We start from the raw sequence: 23,515 nt of genomic DNA, 5'->3' as shown, positions 1-23,515 counted from the left end.
GTGATGCTATTTTCATTTTACTTTAATTCATTAAAAACAAAGTAATAGTCATGGTTCATTAGGTGGATGCCACGATCCTCTCAGGGGTGCTGACCCACAGTTTAAAAAAAAATCTGCTCGGAGGACTCAACAGGATGATGTATGTAAAGGGTTTGGTCCAGAGGAAGGCTCCCTAAATGGGAACTTTCCCAAAGTGCTGCCTGGAACTTTCGTGGTCCTCATCTTCGAAGGTCTAAGTTTCTTCTCACCCATCTTGGGATTTTCAACTAAAATGCCCCACCCGCCTGAGCACTGGCACCTGCTACCCACTGTATCCTATTACCTGGTTACCTCTTCATAGAACTACTGCCCTTATCTGAAACGAATTACTCAGCTTCATGTTCGTGGCCTGCTGTGACCTTCCAGGCTGAGGGCAGGAGTCTTGCCGGCCCCCCTCATAAGGGTACCCCTGATTCAGTGCCTAGCACGTCATGCAGTCCGTAGTTCCAGAATGAACGAACGACCACGAGGAAATGAGCAGGGGAGCATTTGAATCAACTCTAGTTGATGCTCCCCAGACTTCCATTTGAGAGTTCTAGGTGTTGGGGCGCTTTGTTCGCCTCTTGTATGATTTACGAAAGTTGTGGGAAAAGAGGCATCAAGGGAGAGGTGCTTGCTTAAGGGGGCGGGTATCTAGGAAAGAGGTGCTATACGGCAGGAATTCCGTTATTGGGGGTTCTCGTTCGTTCTGTACACATTTCCCCAAGAGTCCTAGAGGGAGGGCAAGCTCGTTGACTTCTGACTCCCTTGTCAGCGACCAGAACATTGCCCGGAAGGTAGTGGACGCTCAATACATATTTGAAGAATGAAAAAATGAAGCCGGAAACTGGAAGCCTAACGTATAAGCCGGCTCGACGGGCTGCAGTTCCTCCCCCGGGCAGCAGGCGACGCTGGCGGCACACAGCCGGGACGCCGGCAGTTCTTGGCCCCTCCGGCTGACCGTCCAACGCTGGGCCCCGAGGCCAATGAAGGAGTTAGCCAATAGGAGGCCGCCTTAGTCGTAAGGTGGGAGAGAGGTGCCCTATGAGCGCGGCGGGTCTAGGCAAGGGGCGGTGCGACGAGGAGGGGCCGAGCGGAGCGGTTAGAGGTGGGTGTTGCTGTTGCGGGCCGGGCGGGGGCCGCGGAGCTGCGATGCGGACGGGACCGAGTCCGTGACCGGAGCTGCCGGCCGACATGAACTCGCTGGAGCAGGCAGAAGGTAGGTGGGCCGCCCGTGCGTGTCCCGGGCTCGTCCCGGAAGCCGGAGGGGCAGAAGTGGCGGAGACCCCTCCCCGGGGAGAGGAGGCCGCGTTGGGTGAACCGACGCGGCCCGGAGCTTGGGGGTCGCGGGGACCCGACGCAGGGCCGAGGGGCAGCGGGACCGGCCGGACGCTGGGGCGGCGCGCGCGGCCTTGCGGACGCTGGGGGCGGTGCGTCCGCTGCGCCAGCCCCTCCCCCAGTTTAAACCCGCGGAGCGCCTCTCCGGGGCCGCTGTTAATTCATCAGCGGACATTCGCGCTGCGTGCCTTGTGGCACGTTGACTCGCTGTACTCTGACAACCCCGCGAGGGGTGTCCGTAATGCCCGCCGTGGTTTCTGGTAGCTGCCGGGGCAAGAGATTGCCTCTCGATCTCCTTTTTAAAGTTTAAAAAGCGCAATCGTGGAAGCGGTACCCCACCGCGCTCTTGCGCAGGGGCACCTTGGGCGCCCTGACTTTTCAGAAGGCGTCCGGCCGTCGATGGAGCCAGGATCACCTCCCACCCACCCGTTCGGAGGGAGGACAGGGGGCTGTCTTTTCACACCGACCCCTTAGCAGGTCCGAAGTCGGAAAGCGTAGCCATTAATTAAACATACGGGCTAGAAATCGGAAGCGGGTAACTGCATTCCCCTAGGCCTCGAAGACCTGGATGTTAGGCAATACCTTGCGCTGTCTAATAGGAAGTTCTTGGTTCCAGCAGAATTAAAACTCGACCTGATGTTGATCCTTTTATTTGCAACCCCCAAATTTCTAGCTTTTGGCTCCGGCTTGAGGCTGCTGCTGCTTTTCCACATACCATTTTACGAAGCTTCTAAAAGTGAACCAGCCAGTTTCCTTATATGTGAAATTGGAACTAAAGAAACCTAATGTTTTTGTCAAGTGCTTAAAGCTGTCATAGTAAAAGAAGTAAACAGTGCAGTGATACATGTAAGTTGGTGTGTAAGACCTGAAGCAGTTAGAGTATCTAAAATTTCATCTTCACAGACTTAAACTAGTAAGAGTAGCTAATTAGAAGATTGAAATCTTTTTACCTAGACCTCAAGGCTTTCGAGAGGAGACTTACTGAATATATTCATTGTTTGCAACCTGCTACTGGACGTTGGAGAAGTAAGTGCCTGTATGTTTTCTTAAGGGGAAATAAACTGACAGTTGATACTTTTCTCCCTGCCTTGCAATGACTTACTTTTATGTAAACCTTGAATAACAAATACTTGCTTTACTAAACCCTGGATTTCCTTTTGTTTTCAGTTTTTAAATTTGTTTAACATAGTAAACAATGCATTATAAAGAAACTTTTGTTTTTCTTTATTGATATTTGAGAGAGGAAGGGAGGGGGGGGAGAGAGATAGAAACATCTATGAGAGAGAACATTGACAGGCCGCCTCCTGCATGCCCCCCACTGGGGATCAGGCCCACTTTCTGGGCATGTGCCCTGACTGGGAATTGAACCGGCGACCTCTTAGTGCATGGGTCAATGCTCAACCACTGAGCCACACCTGCTGGGCTAAAGAAACTTCTAAGAAAGGGAACTGGCTACCCCAAAGAACAATCTTTGTGGTAGAATTTTTATTTTTCCATTAAAAAGACATACTTTTATTTTGCATTAAACAAATACTACAGATTTGATCAACACACATGGTAAAATTTTCAGTAGTCTGTTTAGCACTTTTACTATTTGCCTACAAACGATTGAAATAAAGTTTTGTTAAGGAAAATTATATTTAACATATACAGGATGGGGCAAAAGTAGGTTTACAGTTGTTCGCATGGCAATAATGCAATAACTAATAAGTAATAATGTAATAGACTGTTCTGCACATTCACAACTGTAAACCTACTTTTGCCCCACCCTGTACTTGCAGGGTTATGAAATAACTGTTAGTTGATTTTAACAGCATAACTCTGCTGCTTTAGAACGTTCCTAGAAAAAAATTCACATTATTACTCTTTACTCACAAATATCATAAATATTGCAAAATATGACTAGAAAGAATTGTGGTTACTGCCCAATGGAAATATAAGTAAATGCAGGCATATGTACAAATGATGACATCAGCGAACAGAAAACTACTAACTTATTTTGGGGCCAGTCTGAATTTCTTGAGTGTTTATTGTTGAAACTTAATTTCTGCCAAGCAACTACAACAGCACACATCAGGGACATAGTGTATTTCAAGTGTAACTAACCCAGTTTGTGGAACCAAAAGAGAGCTAGTGAAGGTACAGGTCTTTCCTGTCAAAATTTCTTGTCTAAATTTTTTTTTTAAATATAATCCTCACCCAAGGATACTTTTTCATTTATCTTCAGACAGAGTGGGAGGGAGGGGAAGAGAGAGAGAGACATCGATGTGAGATAGACACATCGATTGGTTGCTTCCTGCAGACCCCGACCAAGGCCGGGGACCAAATGGGGTACGTGCCCTTTTTTTTCTTTTTTTCCCAGTTGATTTTTAGAGAGAGAGGAAGGGACAGGGCTCTTGTAATTTACATGTGTTTGCAAAGTTTTAATCCTGTGCTATGAGAATTCTGATTGGTCAGAATTCCCAAGTAGTGATTTTCTCAGGTTCTCCAGTTTACCTAGAATTACCCCCAAAATCTTTGTCATTGCTACTTGAGAGCCTTATATCTTTTAAAATATATATGATGCTGTCCTATCTTATAAAATGAACATACTTTACTTTTTCTGGTTTGTGGCCTCAGAGCTTACATATAAATGACATCAGCGTGGTTAATGTATGTGTATAAAAGTAGGCATGTGAGGGTCCCCTCTAGTGGGTTTGCTTTTGCTTTATTTAAAACAAGAACTGCGCTATAGTATATTTCTTATTGGAAACACAGACTTACAGAAAATTGAGTTTAATCTGTTCTGAGCTGAGAATGTAATTTTAACATTTTGATTTTTATAAATACCTAAAATGAAATTGTTTTTCTGTGATTTGTCTCTCCTAAAAATAAATTGCCAGGAAATCTAGACAATTAAGGTTTTACTATATTTATATTGCTCTTTTAAGCTTGATCTCTACATTTTAAAACTGTATGCAACCCAACTGAAAGACAGTAACTGTCTTAATGAGAATATTAACCAGATCTTAGTGCCTTTTTATTATTTTTTAGTAGTGCCACTTATTCTTAGGTTTTACTTATGATTCATTTGGTACTTTTAAAAATAATTCTACCTAAGTAAGGAGAGAGAACCTTTATCTAATGTTTACTATCAGTAATTTCTACCCCGACCTTTCTTTAAGTCCCTTAATTAAAATCCCGTACTGATTAGTGTGCTCCATCCACACTGTCTAACACTGACCTTTGTTTAATTGAGCAGCGGGCTGTTGTCTGCAAGACAGACCCTTCGGTCAGAATTCTCAGTGCTTTCATAAAGGGGCCTTTGTTTGGCTGGTTTACGTTGGAAAATGAGGGTGTGTGTGTGTGTGTGTGTTTTAATTTGAATTTACAAAATCAGCACAAAGCACACTGAAAGTTACATAACATAGAGTCTTAAAGTTTTACCATCTTGTTTTTATTGCTTTAATTTCATTAACTTTCTTAAGTGCTGACAAATAATAAGGGGAACAGTATTCTCAGTTACTAAGGTTCACAGGTTTAGGAGAATTCCTCAAGGTTTATGGCAAGTCTCCTAATTCCTGAGTCAAGTGCATTTTCCATTTACTAAAGTGCTGCTTCCTTTGGCTGTCATTTATTAGTAACTGATGGTAGCAATACCAAATATTAAGAGCTTATTCCTTACTAATTTTTGTTTATCTTTCATCAGTGCTTCTTATAGTGGTATCTGTCTGTACAGCTACTGGTGCCTGGAACTGGTTAATAGATCCTGAGACACAAAAGGTAGAAGTTTTTATTTAAAACCTTTAATAGATTAAATGAGAGACTGGATATGGCTGTGCTTTGCTCATTGTAAAGTATTACTCAGATGCTGCAGCTTGTTACTGTGAATAGTGATATTAATCATCATATTAAAAACATGCCTTACGTTAATTTGCTTTAGAAAAACTTTGGCTGGCCATTGTGAATTAACTATCTTTACAGGGGGAAAGGTCTAGGAAATGTTACTCCACTTATAGAATTTCTCACTCATTTCTGAACTTGTGTGCAGCTTTTACATGTCTCGTGTGCCCGTATTTTTACGTTTTAGAGTAAACACTGTCTTTGTTCTGGTTTGTTCAGTTAGTGTCCTCAGTACCAGCTTTTAAAAATTATAAAACATTTTCCTCTATGAGCTATCTTTGTTAATACCTTTCCTCATCCCATTATGCTTTGCAGGAAACAGATATGATAAAATAGCAAAATATAAATGTAATAAAGCCCTGACTGGTATGTCTCAACTGGTTGGGCATTGTCTGGTGCACCGAAAGGTTGCTGGTTAGATTCCCTGTCAGGGCACATGCCCGGGTTGTGAGCTCGATCCCCAGTAGGCGGGTTGTAGGAGGCAGCTGATCTATGTTATGCTCTCATATTGATGTTTCTCTCTCTCTCCCTCTGCCTTCCTCTCTCTCTAGACATCAGTAAACCATTCTTTTAAAAAAATAATAAAAGTTAAAGCTAGAAACAACAAATTAGACTTGAAGGACAAAACCAGGAAGGAACCAGGTCACTGGCAATAGAGGCCATATGGGCCAGCACAGTTTTCAGAATTGAGTTACATATAGATTAGTCTCTGAGTCACCTAATCAGTAAAGTCACAGCCAGTTGCATGGTTTTCATTGTCTGTGAAGAGAGCATATGTGTAAGTTTCTTAAGCTAGCAAAGCTTTTATTTCCTCAGTGTTTATCTCTAAAAAAATTTTCCTGCCTGAAGTTTAATATAGGAAACACTGAGCGATCTCCCATTGGGCACTGCCCGGGAATATCCCTATTCCACATGCAGTAACACAGTTCATCATGTTACTCCTTGAAGCATCCTTTGATGAAAGCCGATAGCTTGTTTCTCAAATTCTACCTCTTTCTACTAACTTGGGTCTTAATTTCTAACTTGGGCTCTTTCACTAGAGAAACAGTGGTCTCCAGTTTATCAGTGAAGTTTTCCCCCAGTGCTGCTTTATTGAGATAATGATGATGTATTAATTTTCACAAATCTTAATCCCACTTCGCCCTTTTAAACTGTAATTAGGTAGCCTACATTCAGTAGCTTTATGACCTTTTAGGTTATATAGGAGAAAACCCTGGTAGTAAGACTTTTTTAAAAACACGTTTTTGTTGATTTTAGAGAGAGAAGGAGGGATAGGGAGAGAAACATTGCTCTGTTGCCTCCCACGCACACCCTGACCGGAAGGGAACCTGCAGCCTGGGCATGTGCCCTGACTGGAAATTGAATCGGCGACCTTTCAATGTGCAGGACGACGCTCCAGCCAACTGAGCGGCTCTGGCCAGGGCCCCGGTAGTAAGACTTTTGCAGGCAGTCTGCCTGGCAGTTCAGGTGGCCAGAGGCGTGTAGCTCTCTGACTTGGTCCGCTGGGGTGGAGATATAAGAAGCAGGGGAGGCTGGTGATGGAGTTTTATGTTAATAGAGGGGTTCTGTGGCAGATAGGAAACTCTCCTGTGTGTTCATTTATAAAAGTCTGATCTGACGGCTGCGCTTGGTACTCATCTTTAGGGGAAGAGTGGAGCAGGCTGGCAAGAAGATTGAAAAAGGTCTGTCTTGGGAAATGAATCAGACTTCTAATTGGGAAAAAAATATAAGCTGATTTTCAGCTAGTTGAGATCTTAATAAAACACTGAATTAAATGTAATTTGAAATAGGCCCAAAACTCTGTAGTTAATATGATTTTCTAAATTAGGAGAGAATATAAGGATTAGCCTAAGGGTTGGCTCTGTATATTTTAGTATTTAATAAGCTCCAACCTGACACAAGTTTTCAATAGCAATTGTGTCTGTAGCTGGAGATGCAAACTCGAGCCATTGGTTAGCTGGAGAGACCGAAGGAGAGGGAGTACAGTTGTCCCTCGCCACTTCATGCTGCCACTTTCGTGGCTCCCCTCTATTGCGGTGCTTTCAGATATGTTTATTAGAAAGTTGATCGAGACGGTGAAAATGATACAGTGTGCACTCGGTTGTCTGAGTTAATTACACACTCTGTATTACAATTAAAATAAAAATTACTGTACGTACGGACTGCAGGCCTATGTATTCGAGCACCCCGGGAATCCTTCAACGCCAGGTGCAACCAACCACTCAACCACTCCTTGTGTGTGGGCAATAACTTTTTTCCAAAAAATTGGGTATGGTGAAACCAAGCTAAATCAGAGCGTGCTGTTCACTGATTGGCTACCCTATCCTGGCCACTGATTGGCTCAGCCTCATGCAAGTTCATTTAAAAAACGTATTTAGAAGGTTGTGAACAGGTTTTCTATGCTCTAAATTGCGAAAATATTTTGATTTATAAATAAAGAATCCTACTTTGCAGAAATTCATTTATCGCAGTAGAGTCTGGAACTGATTAACCGTGATAAATGAGGGCCAACTGTATGGCAAATTGGAAGTACAGGAATGCCTGATCTAAGGGGAAACTGCTGTTTGTTACCATAGGGGAAAGAAGGCTGGTGGTCCTGGCTGATCTAATTAAAATTAAAACATAAAACTATCTGTACTAACATTTTGCAGGCCACATAAAACACAGCTGGCCTGTGGGGATTAAACTGTCCTCAGGTTTTAAGAAGCATGCCTCTGGAATATTAATCTTTCTTCAGGAGCTCATCCTTCTGGGAGCTTCTTCCTCCTGATATTTCCAGCCTCTCATTTCTTCATTTGACAGATTTATTTAACCAGAACCATGCTAGGCCATCTACCAGGTGCTTCTCATCAGTTCAGCCTCTGTCATGAAACATGTTTGCACCTCGTGATGTGATGGGAATGCCGAGGTCCTTAGCTTGATTCTGTCGCTCCCACTTACTGGTCCACGTGATTTCTTTTTCAGACTCTAAATTCTTGTCTTCTCTCTTTCCATCTACTTTCCTGTCCCCTAGTAGTCTGGTTTCAGTGCCTGCTCTTGTTCCGAACCTGAATCCTGTTGTGTATTGTCCTGTTCCTGTTACCAGCTGAGTATCCCAGATCTGATTCACCCTTTTCTTCTGAACTCTAGTTCTTTATGGAGAGCTGCTAATTGTTTTTCCCTGCGTGAGTGTCCTGTGGCCATCTGAATCTCAGTAGCTTTAAACCCAACCTCATCATTGCTTCTGCAGAGGAAGGGTGATACTGGAGTTGAGTCCTATAAGGATGTGTAGGAGTTAGCCAGATGGAGAGGGGAGGAGGAATGTGGTAGCAAGCGTGCCAGTGTGGCAGGAAATGATTCGACTGGGACTCGGTTATGCATGGTAGAGTTTGCCCAACTCTTAAGGAAGCTTTTTAACAAGGAAGGTAACTAGATCACATTTGACTTGTGATTTTTTGAGATCATATCATCTTCATTCATTCAACAATACTCGTTGAGCACCCGTGTTTGCCACGTGCTATTTCAGATGTTGGGGAAAGCCATCCAGGGATACAGGACAGTATCCCTGCCCTCCTGGAACTTAGAGTCTGTGCTTTTTAAATTGCTGCTCACTAGGAGGAGTTCAGTAAATATTTTTGGTAGCATGGTTTTTGATTACAGGAATGAATTTGTAGTAATTTGGGTATTTGGAAAGAATGGAGTGAATATTGCTCTATTGCCTTGCTACATTAAAGACAGAAAATTACGTGTTTTTATTGTTATAGTATAGCAATACAGAGAAGTAGAAGTATTGGAAGTCTTTTTTTTTAATGGTAAATCTTTATTTTTGTGTGTGTGTGTGGTACGTGCCCCTAGTGGGAACCGAACCCAGGACTTTCTGGTCTGTACGCCGATGCTCAACCACTGAGCCGAACGGGCCAGGGCAGTATTGGAAGTCTTTAAATCCTCATATTTTAGTTGAATAAAATGTTACATATATGTATGCATGAGTGGAGAGGTGGGAATCTGTATTGTTCTAAGATTTTTAACATTTTTGTATTTCAAACTTTTTTCCAGGTGTCCTTCTTCACGTCATTGTGGAATCATCCGTTTTTCACCATTAGTTGTATCACTCTAATAGGCTTGTTCTTTGCTGGAATACACAAGAGAGTAGTTGCTCCATCAATGTATCCTTTACACAATTGTGCTTTACCCTCTGAACGAAGTTAAAGCACTTTTCTCGGTGAGCTAGGTGGTGTTACAAGCTTACACTTGAGATAATAAATTTTCCTTTGACCACATTTATTCAGTATAGCTGCTCGGTGTCGAACTGTATTAGCAGAGTACAATATGTCTTGTGATGATGTAAGTATTTTATTTGAAAATTACAGATGTGTGTGAAAGGAATGAGATGTTTTGGCTTAAGTAAAATAGGCATATTATTAACAATAATTGTCTCCATGGAATTAATAGTGGAAATATTCCTATCGTATTAATTGTAAGATTTTTTTTTTAATTTTAACATCTCTGAAATTGAGATGCATCTAATAAGTTAATGGTATCTTACAATTCGTAGAGATGACAGTTTAATTTTTCTTAATGATGCAGAATCATGATGCAGGTCTCATAATTGAGACCATCTTAGATTTAATGAAAAACTGTGGTCATTATTGGCCAAAATGGCTTAGTGGGTGTTGGTTTTGTAAATTACTATGATTTTTCTAATGGTATTTTGCATGTAGGATCTTAAATAGAGTCCTAGATTAACTGGTGGACTGTGGACATGCAAACCTACTGTATCCATGTATTATGATAAGAATGTCTCCCAGTTTTGATTTGCCTGCTTTATTTATAAAAGCATTTTTACCTTCAATTTAAGAAACTATGAAACAAGTAATACCTAGAAAATTAGAATAAAGAGCAAAAAAAGCATTAAGGCAGGAAGACAACTGAATCAGTGGAAGAACATAAAGACTATTCTGTTTTTTTTAATTCAAGGATAAGGATGGTATTTCAAGTTCAAAGGGAAGAAATGGGCTATTAGTGTTGAGACAATTGGCTCTTCGTTTGGAAAAGATGAATTTTGATTTCACATCAGTTAAAATTCCAAATAGAGTCTTAACTATGCTTAAAAGGACATATATAGCCTATTATAAAAGCATTAGGGGAAAATATAGAAGAATATATTTATAAGTTTGGGATATAAAAATGCTTTTTAAGACAAAACAGACATGCCATAATGGAAGAAGTTGGATACATTTAATTGCATAACATTTGAAGCAGTGATTAGAAAAAAACTGTTTGTAAAGTATCCAACAGAGGATAGTATCCAGAATATTTAAAGACCTATAAAAATTGATAAGAAAAAGGAAAATAGTATATTTTAAAAATGGGAAAAGTCATATCACAGAGAAATAGAAATGGCTAATAAACATAGAGACGAGACAGCTTTATTTATAATCAGGAAACAATGAGTTTCTATTGGTGTTACCTGCCAGATTGGCAAAAAGGCAACACTTTAATTCCAGTTTTGGACCGGCCAGTGTGGCTCAGTGGATTGAGAGTTGTCCCATGGACTGAGAGTTCCTGGTTCGATTCCCGGTCAGGGCACATGCCAGCATTGTGGGCTCAGTCCCCAGTAGGGGGCATGCAGGAGGCAGCCAATTGATGTTTCTATCCCTCTCTCTAAAAAAAGTCAATAAAAAAACGTATTTTTAAAAAATGATAATTCCAGTTCTGTGGTAAAATGGATTCTCCCACTCACTGCTTGTTAAGCATATACATTGGTACAGCCATTTGAAGAGCAGTTTTTATCATGCTAACAAAATACAAAATGTGCATGACCCACGACCTGACTGTTTTCCCCACCTGCCCTGGGGAGTACTGTTGCACATGCACCCTGGAGGCAAGATCAGAGTTGTTAGTGCACTGTCCTTTGTAGTAGTGACAACCGGAAACAGTCTTTTTGTTTTGGCACAGGCGTGGTAAAGTAGGCTGTGCTCTTGCCCCATCATAGGAAACCGAAAGTGCATCTATAAATATGGACTTGGAGGGTTTCCCAGACATGATGTTAGGTGCCATAAGTAAATTACCAAACAGTATGCCCACGGTGGTACCATTAAAAAAAAGTCTCAATTATAAAAATTTCCAAACATAAAATAGTAAAGAGAAGAATATAATGAACTCCCGCGTACCCATTTGCCAATGTCAACAATAATCAGCTCATGGCTAGTTTATTTCATGTGTACCCCTGCACAGCTTCTCCTCATTGAATTGTTTTTAAACAAATCCCAAGTGATATATTTTACCCTCACGTATTTCAGCTAATTAGAAACACCAGATTTTTATAATTTATATATGTGATTGTAATCCATAGAAAATCTGGAAAAATTCATGCTGAAACTTTCTTCTTTAAGAAAGCTAGAATTTGAGGTAGATGGAAAAGATAACTTGAGCGAGATTATATTAATGTCTGACTCTTGTAATCTAAAATAGACTTAAACAAATAATGGTGTATTCATACCGTGGAATACTGTGTATGTTATATAAAAGGTTAAAACTACTGAAATGTAGTAGCTTGAAACATTGAGTGAAAGCAGCACATGCAAAGAGAGCACACAGTCTGATGCCAAATTATTTGTGCACAGATCACAGACAGGCAGAAGTCATGTGTTATGGGAAGCAGTTTCACCTGAGTAGGGGTTGGGGCGATGGAAGGTGATGGTGATGTTCTGTAGTTTGATCTGCTAGTGGCTACATGGTGAATATATTTGTCAAAACTCATAAAACTGCACACAAGATTCGAGCGTTTTATTGTATATAAATTATACTGCAGTAAAATGGGGAAAATTAGTATCGAAGTTTTATCAAGATACTAAGGAATTACTAAAAATTAAGTGAAAGTGAAAATCGAGAAATTATTAAAACTCTGACAATACTTTTGACCTGAGGATAATAATAAAATCTGTGCATTAAAACCACTTAGAATCTTACTAACCAAAGATAATCACCAAGTTTTATATTATATTTTGTTATATATTGTCTTTTTTTTTTTTTTTTTATCCTCACCGAGGACATTTTTCCATTTTTTTTGTTCAGATGGAGGGGGGGGAGACAAATATCAATGTGAGAGAGATACATCGATTAGTTGCCTCCTGCATGACCCTGACCAGGGCCAGGGACCAAAACACAACCAAGGTATGTGCCCTTAGCCAGAATCGAATCCACGACTCTTTGGTTCATGGGCCGACACTGCTGAGCCAAACCAGCCAGGGCAGTCCTCATCTATTATTTTTTAATCTTCACTCAATATTTTTCCATTAATTTTCAGATAGAGTAGGAGGGAGGGAGAGAAACGTTGATTGGTTGCTTCCCGCACAACCCAGACCAGGGCCAGGGATCAAATTGCAACAGAGGTATGTGCCCTTGACCAGAATTGGTCTATGAACCGATGCTCTAATCGCTAAGCCAAACCAGTTGGGGCCTCATGTACTTTTTTTTTTTTTTATCCTCAACTGAGGACATTTTTCGGTATTTTGTTCAGATAGAGTAGGAGGGAGGGAGGGGGGAGAGAGAGAAAAACATCGACATGAAAGGGACACATTGAGTGGTTGCCACCCACACGACCCAACCAGGGCCGGGGACAAACTGCACCTAAGGTACGTGCCCTTAGTGGGAAGCGAACCCGGGTCTCGCTGGACCGCAGGCCGACGCTCTAACCGCTGAGCCGAACTGGCCAGGGCTACTTTTTTTTTTTTTAAGAGGGGGAAGAGAGAGATAGAAACATCAATAAGAGAGAACGTCAATTGGCCACCTCCTACGTGCCCCCCACTGGGGATTTGACCTACAACCTGGGAATGTGCCCTGACCTGGAATCGATCCTGTGACTTTGTGGTGCATGGATTGATGCTCAACCACTGAGCCACACTGGCTGGTTGGGCCTCATCTACGTTTTTTCTTTATCTTCATTCGAGGACATTTTTCCATTTTTTTGTTCAAATAGAGTGGGAGGGGGAGAGAGAGAAACATCAATGTGAAAGGGACACATCAAGTGGTTGCCACCCACACGACCCATCTAGGGCCAGGGACAAACTGCAACCGAGGTACATGCCCTTAGCGGGAACTGAACCCGGGTCTCTCTGGACCGCAGGCCGACGCTCTGTCCACCAGGGCCCATTCCATATTCTTGAAGTAGCTGGGGAATGGATATCTGCTGGTTCAAATGTGTGCAGCTCAGAACCTAACATGCAGTTTGCCCAAAAACTGCGGTCCCTGCAGTATGTCTTAGAGATTTCTATGCGGTACACAATGTGTTAACGCAACATTGAGATTTAAGAGCCACCATTTATTGGACATTAGTCATGTGCGAGGTCTTGGACTTCGTACCTGCATTATCTCAAAGTCTTCCATTTGTTTAATTACATATTGTCCCATTTCATGGCAGCATCATAATTTAATCCATGTTATATACATTGTATGTTCTCCACTAGCACTTAACTCCATGAAAACAAGGGACTTTGTCAGTTCATGGCTGGATCTCTAGCGTTTCATACAAGGCCTGCCTGGCACACAGTAGGCATCCAATAAGTGCTGAATGAAAGCTTTCTTTTTTAATCCTCAACCGAGGACATTTTTTTGCATTCATCTTCAGATAGAGCAGGAGGGAGGGAGAGAGAGAGAGAGAGAGAAACATAGATGTGAGAGAGAGACATCAACTGGCTGCCACCCACACAACCCCAACCAGGGCCAGGGACAAACTGCAACTGAGGTATGTGCCCTTAGCAGGAACCGAACCCAGGATTCTCTGGTCTGTGGGCTGACGCTCTAACCGTTGAGCCAAACCGGCCAGGACGAATGAAAGTTTTAATAATATTTATATATACATGTTTACACTTGCATTTAGTTTTCTTCAGATAAATTTCTGAAAATGGAATTGTTTGGATTCTGTGGTATTTTTTTTAATATGTATTTTTATTGATATTTTTAGAGAGAAACATCAATGTGAGAGAAAACATTGATCAGCTGCCTCCTGCACGCCCCCTATTGGGGATCAAGCTTGCAGTCCAGGCATGTGTCCTGACCGGGAATCGAACCAGGACCTCCCAGTTCTTGGGAATGAGACTTTGGTCAATCCACTGAGCCACACTGGCCAGACTGTATTTCTTTCTTTCTTTCTTTTTAATGAATATGGTCGTTAGCCCTACAGAGGAGTTGTGTTCAGTTACTCTGAGCACCAGCAGTGTACAAGCACCTGTTGTTCCGGCTATTGGTCTACATTTAACTTGAAATTAAAATCACTGTTGGAAAAGGAGAAATGCTTTTGCCAGATAACGCAGTTCTATCTGTGCTCTATGCACTTCGTTTGATAAGGCGCACAGATCAGTCTGTGCAGGCTGGGATTTCATTTGTCAGTGGATTGATGGCTGGTTTGTGGTAGCCAGGGGGCGGGGTTCATCACGTAAAGATGTTTGTGTGTGTTTTGAAGTAGTGAAGACTGGAAGAAAACTCCACACAAAGAAAACTTTGAAAAGATAAATGTTCATTGCTTAATCTTGACAAAATACAGAGGTGTTCTGATATCCTTCAAGTACCCTTTGAGGTGTATCAATAAATGGTGGTATTTTTAATAGAACTGTGCATTAAAAAAGTTTTTTATTTTTACAGACAGGAAAATTGATTTTGAAACCCAGGCCTCACGTTCAGTGACAGTCTGCAGTCACTGTTATGGGACTTAAAGCAGCCTTTCTCCAGAGACGCGTACAGCAGGACCCATAGGGTTCCTTCCACAGTCGGACGTGTGACCGTCACAGCAACAGCTGACAGAAGTGTGCAATATTTACCCAGATAGCTTGATGATGATGACTCGCATTGTCAGTGCTTTGGTCCCTTGGATTGTCTGTGTATCAGTATTAGTGTCACTTTAGTACTTCAGGTCCTGCAGAGATAGTTGCAGATGAAGTATGTGTGTATGTTACTAAGTTAAACTTAGAAACAGAACTTCATCCAGTTTTTATAATGTATTTTTGCAAACTACTGTAAATAGCAAATCGGTGTCGATGTCAAAGAGGAAAGCGTTAGTGGACTTGGTTCTCCTGCAGCAGTATTTCAGGAGCATCAGCTTGCCGTGTCCGCGGCTCTGAACCAGCCGTGTGTGTGGCTGTGCCTTTCGTCCTGACCCTCCTCGCTCTAATCGTAACAGGAAAACCGTCGGATCGGGCTGGGACTAGGAAAACGCATCTGCATTATGTTACAAGAAATTATGGATGTTTTGAGACACAATTTTTGTTAAACCAGATAGTGAACTGCAGCCACTACTGTGGTGATATTTTCCTGTTCGTTGTTTTCATTTAATGCTAAATTTACTTTGTATTTTTAAAATAATTTTAAGAACACTCCAGAGGCTTCTGAAAATACCAGTTTAGTTTTAAATTATGTATTGTCTGGGATTTGATGGTTATTGTTTTAGATAATTGGGTTTTATGCTGTGGTCGATGTGCTGTTACACTAGTATTGCAAAGTGTTCTTGATCATTCACTCCGTCACGAGGAGAACTGGGGGCGGTGCCACAAACTAGAGTCTACAATTCTCACTGTTTAGAGAGTGTTATTGACATACTGTGTATGCATATTAACCACATGTACTATAATAACTCTTAAAATTAAACTATTGGGATTGCTGTAAATATTTTAAAGAACTGGAGGTGCCTTTTACCTGTTTATTAGAAGATTTTGAGAAGATGTAAATTATTTCCAGAGCAATCTTTGAAATTTTATTTGACATAAAGCTGAAAATTCAATAACAGGACAAAAACTTTTAAGTCGGCTACCATTTAATGTAAACGTGTTCATCCTGGCGTTTATGTGTATAAGATTTTATTCTTTGAACTGTAGCAATAAAACCCTCTGCTCCTAAGAAGTCTTAAGAGGGTATTCTATATATTCTGCATTGTTTTATTTTCTGTAAATTTTGTAGGTAAATATGTGCATAAAAATAAATACTTTATATATAATTAGTGTTTGGGCTTTTTCCTTGGTTTATTGTTAAGTCGGTAACTCTGAAAGATTTTATAAACAGTGTGTGTCTCCAATACAGGCTAGTTCCGAATGAGTTATTTTACTTTGTCCAGTAGAGCAAATTTCAAGTAGCACTTGTATGTGCCCAGTTTATTAGGCTGTGGTAAATGTTATCATGTCTTATGCCTCGTAGCTGATAACATTTGGCTCCTAATCAGGAAATGCAGGTTTTCTCGTAGTGCTTTACAGACTTGCATTGCCAGCTTCCTACAGGAGTATAACGCTGACGGGGGATTTGATAGGTCCTCAGACCTTTTTGGAGTTACCAGCTACTGTGAGTGTTTTTTAAAATATGTTTTCATTGATTTTTTTTAAAAAGGAAGGGGGAGAGAGAGAGAGAGAGAAAGAAACAGCAATATGAAAGAGAAACACGAATCAGCTGCCTCCTGCACGTCCTCGACTGGAGATTGAGCCTGAAACCCCAGCATGTGCCCTGACTTGGAATCAAACCTGCTACCTTTTGGTGCATGGGACGACATTCAACCAACTGAGCCACACTGGCCAGGGCTACCTTGAGTATTTTATTTAAAAAAATTTTTTTTTCTTTATTGATTTTAGAGAGAGAGTTAGAAACATCGATGAATAGGCCACTTCATGCATGCCCACTGAGGATCTGGCTCACAAGCTGGGCATGTGCTCTGACCCAGAATCAAACCGGCGACCTCTTGGTGCATGGATCAACGCTCAACCACTGAGCCACACCGGCTGGGCTACCTTACTATTATTTTATTTTTATCCTCACCCGAGGACTTTTTTTTTTTTTTTGGTTCAGATAGAGTGGGAGGGAGAGAGAGGAAGAGAGAAGCATCGACGCGAAAAGTACACATCGAGTGGCTGCCACCCACACGACCCAACCAAGGCCGGGGACAAACTGCAGCGGAGATACGTGCCCTTAGCGGGAACCGAACCCAGGTCTCCCTGGACCGCAGGCTGATGCTCTAACCGCTGAGCCAAACCGGCCAGGGCTACCTTGATTATTTTAATGAAAGCCATGCATCTTCTCCCCTAGAAAGATACACCATGTACATACACATACTTTGCATGCATTTGGAGAGGATTTCACAGATTTCCTGGTGCCAGCCTCCTTGGAGTCTATTGGCTCCAAGAAAGAAACTTGTTAAAGGTTATCAAACCTTTACTCCTAGCAGAACAATTCATTTTCCAAGCAAATCTTTGTTTTGGTTGAAATAGGCCCAAGGGTTGTTGCCAAGTTAGCTTCTCACTGCCACCCTCGTCTTATCCCTGCTCCACACTACCAGGAAATTACTGATGGAGTCCAGTCCTCTAATTTTACAGTCTCAGATTTTCAAAGTGATTTCACTCTAGATCCCCCTGGCTTACTAAAGACAGAAGCAGCAGCGAACCAATCTGGACTCAGATTGAAAGTCTGTGTGTGTGTATGTGTGTGTGTGTGTGTGTTGGACTTAATTCCTGAGCCATTATAATGTTACAGTCAGGAATGCAGACTACGCCAGACTGGATGTGAATTTCAGATCTGCTACTTGCAACTTTAGGTAAATTATATCACCTTAGTTTTCTCATTTATAAATTGGTCATAATGCTAATCTCCTAGGTAGATAATATACAGGGTGGGGCAAAAGGAGGTTCACAGTGTGAGTATGCAAAAGATTATTCTTGTGTTATTTTTTAATTCTGGTATTTTCCATGGGAACAACTGGAAACCTGCTTTCTCCCCACCCTGTGTAGGATTGGTCAATATTCCAGGTTTATATTCAGTATTAAACATGTTAATTCATAAAAGTACTTAAACAGCACTTGGCTACAAAATCACTGCTTAGTAAATCTAGTTAAATCGTAAAAGTTACCAAAAAAAAAAAAAAGATATTACTGTTACAACCTTACCCAATGTCAACATGTCAGTGAGATAACCATGAGGAAATTCTGCTTATCTTTCAAACTAAGCAAATTTCTAAATAGGGAATTAAATGCCAAGAAAAAGAACATCTGGTCTCTAAGAAACTGTCCAGCCGGTGTGGCTGTGGATTGAGCCTTGTCCCGTGCACTGAGAGGTCCTGGTTAGAGTCCCAGTCAGGGAACGTGCTGGGGGTGCAGGCTCAATCCCCAATGTGGGCTTGCAGGAGGCAGCCGATGGATGTTTCTCACATTGATGTTTCTATCTCTCTCTCTTAAAAAGTCAATAAAATATATTTTTTAAGAAAGAAACCTAAAATGGTTCTGGTGCCTCCCTGGTCGCAGACACCCTCCCTGGAAACAGGAAAGCTCCTGACTGACCGCAGGCTAGTGCCGCTTTTGGAGGGCCCTCTTTCTCACTGAGCTGGACTTTCTAGAGACAGCTAAAACAGAGGCTCTGCCTTCAGCAGCAGCTACAGCGGCTCTTACCCTTTCCTGTTGAAACCTTAGAAACACGCCTCTCATCCTTCAGACGCAACTTTCTAAATGCTTTCACATTGGGTTAGTGTAATTTCTTTCTCCCTCTTTTTTCATTCTTAGCACTTATCACAACTAATTAAATAGTTATTCATATAATTATTATAAATTTAGCACATCTCACAAATTTTAAACTCCGTAAGGACAAAGACCAAGGACAAGGGACCAAATCTGTCTTGGTTATTGTTTTATCCTAACGCCCAGCCACTGTACCTGGTGCTCAATAAATAATTGCAAAAGAATCCTTTTCATTGTTAAATAAAAGTTTCAATCAAACATCTATGTACTGCTTATTATATATATGCCAGTCTTTGTTCTTATCATCTTAAACACTTTAATACATTTAATCCTATAACAACTGCATCAGGTGTATTTTATTGATGTTTCCATTTCACTGATGAGGAAACTGAGACAGGAAGATTAAGTAACTTCTTAAGAGAATCCATTCTAAAACATTAACTGGGCTTTGTGTATGTCAGGAGTTGTGGTAGGCGCCAGGAAGACAATAAAATCGTGGTTAGTATTTTTTGAGCACCTATTACACAGCAGGCTTGGTGTTAGGTGCTTTATTTAAGCCTCACAATAACTTTTACAAGTTAGGGATCCTTAACCCCAATCGGTTATATGGAAATTAAAGGTTTAGCGAGGTTCAGTAACTTGACAAACGTCACCTGCTGGTGGGAGGTGCAATCCATATTACCATTCAAATCCAGCCTCCTTCTTCCGGGGATATTCCACGGGACTCCGCCCCTCCGCCAGGGCTGGCCCCGCCCCCGCCCCGCGCCTGCGCGCTCCTCGCGCCGTCCCCTCCTCCGGAACGACGGGAAGCGCGCTTGCGCACTGCTTTCCATGTGAGCTCCGGGAGTCCGCGGGCCCAGGCGAGCAGCTGCACGTACCCCCGCCTCCACGAGCCCCGCTACCAGCTGCGCGGCCTCCCCCGGCTGGCTGTTGCCCTCCTCTCTTGCTCTTCCCTCTGGCGGACGTTGCCATGGGCAAGAGCAGGACGAAGCGCTTCAAGAGACCTCAGTTCTCCCCTACCGGCGACTGTCAGGCTGAGTTGGCAGCGGCGGAGAACGGGACTGAGCAGGGGGAGGACGACGGGCCGGCGGCGGAGCTGCTGGAAAAAGTGAGACCAGGGTTCGCGGGTCCCCAGGTGGGGGGCGGGGGCGGCGGGCCTGCGGCGGGGTCCTCCTGCGCCTGCGCTCTGCTCTCTCGCTGACACTTGCTCCTGTCCCGCAGCTCCAGCACCCGAGCGCCGAGGTCCGCGAGTGCGCCTGCGCCGGGCTGGCCCGGCTGGTGCAGCAGCGGCCGGCGCTCCCGGACCTGGCACGCAGGGATGCCGTGCGCCGCCTCGGGCCGCTGCTGCTCGACCCCAGCCTGGCGGTGAGGGAGACGGCGGCCGGCGCGCTCCGGTGAGTGGGGCGGGCGTCCCGGGCTGTGCTCGGGTCCGGACGGCACTGCGTCCAGCCAGCGCCTTCGCCTGTCCCGGTTCATCTTCAGTGCACTGCCCTAGGCAGCGCGGGAGCACCATGAACTAACTGCCCGGGGCCCCCAGTTTGCAGAGGGGGATCTGAACTCAAACTCCAGAGGCTCCTTCGCTTTCCGTGTGTCGACCTGACCGATTCACCCGCAGCAGCCACCTGCCCAGGGTCCTCCTCCGGGCTTAGCGCACATTGTCCCCTCTCCAAGAACCGTCCAGAGAGTCCTGAGGTTCAGGGAACGCTTCCAGTATATAGGTGCCAGGTCCTCTAGGTGCAGGGGATTTTGAGCAGGCAGGACATTGAGCTCTTCAGCTGAGATTCCTGCCTTCACAGAAACCATGGTGGTGAGACAGGCAGGAGACCAGTGAACAGGTAAAACAGATAACAGGTAGTGAGACCTACTATGGAGAAAACCAAGAGGATGATGAGACTTTACTTTAAATTGGAGCCTCTGTAGATGACAGCTGACGAATGAGAGAGCCAGATGGGGGGGCGGAGGGGGGCAGCCACAGCGAAGAAGGGAGGCAGCACAGGTGTTTGGCAGGTTAAAGAATGAAAGGTTCGTGTGGCTGAGTTGGGTAGGGGCAGGGTGTATGGGAGATGAGGCTGGAGAGATGGACAAGGGCTTGGGAGTGCAAGGCTAAAGGACTCGTTCATTCTAAGCAGGAGTGACATGATCTGATTTATCTTTTCAAAAAGTCACTCTGGTGGCTGTGTAGTGAATGGACTGTAGAGGGGGCAAGAGTAGAAGTTAGTATTTGTAGTCCTTAGAGCTCTGTTCCTATCTGTTGTGTTTCATTCATAGACTTAGCAAGTCCAGTCGTTTCGGGCGATGTCACTCTCGGTAGCCTTACCCTTGCTGCCCCTAAAGTCTTGATTCCAAGACTAGGTCCCTTCACAAAAGATTGGGCTGTGATTTGTTCACACTAAAGAGGAAAAGTTTCTGCCTTCTCTCTTCCCTATAAGCACACACCTGTGTATCGTCTCAGATGGACTTGTTCCGTGACTAAGTCATTTATTTACATCAGGTAGGGCAGGGATCAGAACAGGTCCAAATCAGTGGATTGGTTCTGCAACATCTTATCAAAATAATAAGCAATTTTGTCTTGGAAACCTTAAGTATGGTTAGAAATAGAAATAAATTTCAGAGCTTCATGGTGTTTTGTGACATGATCTGAAAAGTAACACGTTTTCTAAACTTCTCGTGTAGAAATCTCAGTGCTTGTGGAGGCTTTGAAGTTTGTGATGACATGGTGACTAAGGATATCATGACTCCTCTGGTCGCACTGCTCAGAGAGGTATGCAGTTTGATTTTATTTATTTATTTTTATTGTTGAAAATATTACAGATGTCCCCCGCTTTTTTCCCCCAATGACCCCCTCCACCCTACTCCCCGCCCCAGGCCCTCACTGCACTACTGTCTGTGCCCATTGGTTGTGCATATATGCATATAAGTTTTTTGGTTAATCTCTTCCTGCCTCCCTCCCTCCTTTCCTCTGAGATTTGTCAGTCTGTTCCGTGCTTCCATGTCCCTGGATCTATTTTGTTCAATTTATTTTGTTCATTAGATTCCACATATAAGTGAGATCATGTGGTACTTGTCTTTCTCTGACTGGCTTATTTCACTTAGCATAATACTCTCCAGGCCCCTCCATGCTGTCTCAAAGTGTAAGAGATCCTTCTTTTTTTTTTTTACAGCTGCATAGTATTCCGTTGTGTAAATATATCACAGCTTTTTTAGCCACTCATCTACTGATGGGCACTTGGGCTGTTTTCAGATCTTAGCTATTGTAAGGTATGCAGTTCTTAAAGTATCCTGATGGCAGTTTTAAAATGTAGCTTTTAGTATATAAATTTAGTGGGGGGTTTTGTGTTTTATGGGGTTTGTTTTAGTATTTTGATGTTAGTTATTTTATATTCCTTCAAAGCATCCTATAGGAATTTCTTTTCCTGGAAATGCTGATCTCTCATCATTCATAGTGGTCTCTCGTTTGTCCCCACTACATTTTTTATATGCTAGTTGAAAAAGACCTTCCTAAAACTATAGACAGACTCCTTTAAACTTTAAACTTCAGCCCTGGCCAGTTTGGCTTAGCGGTTAAAGCGTCGGCATGCGGTCCTGAGAGACCCGGGTTCGGTTCCCGCTAAGGGCATGTACCTCGGTTGCAGTTTGTCCCTGGCCCTGATTGGTCGTGCGGGTGGCAGCCACTCGATGTGTCCCTTTCACGTCGATGTTTCTCTCTCTCTCTCTTCCTCTCTCTCCCTCCCACTCTTTCTGTGCAAAAAATGAAAAAATGTCCTCGGGTGAGGATTAAAAAAAATAATAATAATAAAAATAAACTTTAAACTTCATATAATAAAATAATTACTATTACTGATTGCTTATTTATGTGCCAGGTGATGTTTTGTGTGCTGTTAAATCCTCACAGCAGCCCAGCCGGTGTGGCTCAGTGGACCCATGCACCAAGAGGTCACTGGTTCGATTCCCAGTCAGGGCACATGCCCAGATTGTGGGCCCGACCCCCAGTGGGGGCATGCAGGAGGCGGCCAGTTGATGTTCTCTCATCAATGTTTCTGTCTCTCTCCCTCTCCCTTCCTCTTTCAAATCAATGAAGAAAAAAAAAAACATTTAAAAAAATCCTCTCAGCGGTCCACTTGGCATCTGTAAATCTGTTTTTTTGCCTTAAAGATGATGTTAAGTTCCCAAATTTAATATCATGCTAACTTTATTCCATGATGTAGTTCTAGGATTAAGGTGCTCTCTGGCATGCCTCGAATCCACTCGTCTGTGTTGATGGGTAATTTTCACTTAAGGCTTTATAGAGATTATCCAGTTTTGATGAGAGGCACCGGTCGTGTTCCTTTTTTAAAGTAGTGGTTCTAGGCGTGATCTGCCTCACAGGAGACATTTGGCAAAGTCTGGAGCCATTTTAGATTGTCACAGCTTAGGGGTGGGGACTGCTACTGACATCTAGTGGGAAGAGACCACAGATGCTGCCAAACATCCTGCAGTGCACATCAGCCCCCAACAACAGAGAATTATCCAGTCCAAAATGTCAGTCATGCCAAGACGAGAAGCCCTGCTTTTGGGGAGTGCGGTGTATTATGCTAGAGGGCAGTACTGCGGAGTGGTTCGCAGCATCCTCTTTGGAGCCAGAATGCCTGGATCTGAATCCCAGCTCCACCATATACCACGCTACACCTCCAGCAAGCTCTCTGCACCTCGGTGTCATGTGTAGTGGGAGACGGGATGATTGTTCATCTAAAGTGCTTAGACTGGTGCCTTGCCCATAGAAGGTACTGTGTAGATGTTAGCTCTTATCACGTGTTGCTTTTCTTTGCCTTATTTGCTGTCTT

At 43.0% G+C, this 23,515-nt stretch overlaps 2 protein-coding genes across 2 annotated transcripts in view; both read left to right on the top strand.

Moving 5' to 3' along the window:
• Nucleotides 1-1,132: 1,132 nt before the first annotated feature.
• CNEP1R1 (CTD nuclear envelope phosphatase 1 regulatory subunit 1) lies at nt 1,133-16,198 on the top strand. Its single transcript, XM_036275720.1, has 6 exons — nt 1,133-1,237; nt 2,311-2,382; nt 5,045-5,118; nt 9,274-9,383; nt 9,507-9,561; nt 14,860-16,198. The coding sequence occupies exons 1-6, from the start codon at nt 1,213-1,215 to the stop codon at nt 14,899-14,901; spliced, it is 378 nt and encodes a 125-aa protein (XP_036131613.1). The 5' UTR covers nt 1,133-1,212; the 3' UTR covers nt 14,902-16,198.
• A 3,341-nt stretch (nt 16,199-19,539) lies between these two features.
• The window catches only part of HEATR3 (HEAT repeat containing 3), a 39,849-nt gene continuing 35,873 nt past the window's right edge, over nt 19,540-23,515 (top strand). Inside the window, exons 1-3 of the mRNA XM_036275938.1 lie at nt 19,540-19,803; nt 19,917-20,089; nt 21,369-21,456. Coding sequence (XP_036131831.1) covers nt 19,666-19,803; nt 19,917-20,089; nt 21,369-21,456 — 399 coding nt within the window. The 5' untranslated portion in view covers nt 19,540-19,665. The remainder of the gene's footprint in view (nt 19,804-19,916; nt 20,090-21,368; nt 21,457-23,515) is intronic.

Source organism: Molossus molossus, unplaced genomic scaffold (assembly GCF_014108415.1).
Source record: "Molossus molossus isolate mMolMol1 unplaced genomic scaffold, mMolMol1.p scaffold_m16_p_21, whole genome shotgun sequence".
Taxonomy (NCBI): Eukaryota; Metazoa; Chordata; class Mammalia; order Chiroptera; family Molossidae; genus Molossus; species Molossus molossus.
Note: the sequence above shows the minus strand (reverse complement) of the source record. Positions and strands in the feature narration are given on the sequence as shown.

Bases quoted from the DNA above. Each gene is read 5' to 3' on its own strand.
- CNEP1R1 (XM_036275720.1), top strand. From the start codon at position 1,213: ATGAACTCGCTGGAGCAGGCAGAAG. The intron at 1,238-2,310 runs GTAGGTGGGCCG...CTTTTTACCTAG, and splicing joins CTCGCTGGAGCAGGCAGAAG to ACCTCAAGGCTTTCGAGAGG. The intron at 9,384-9,506 runs GTATCCTTTACA...ACATTTATTCAG, and splicing joins AGAGTAGTTGCTCCATCAAT to TATAGCTGCTCGGTGTCGAA.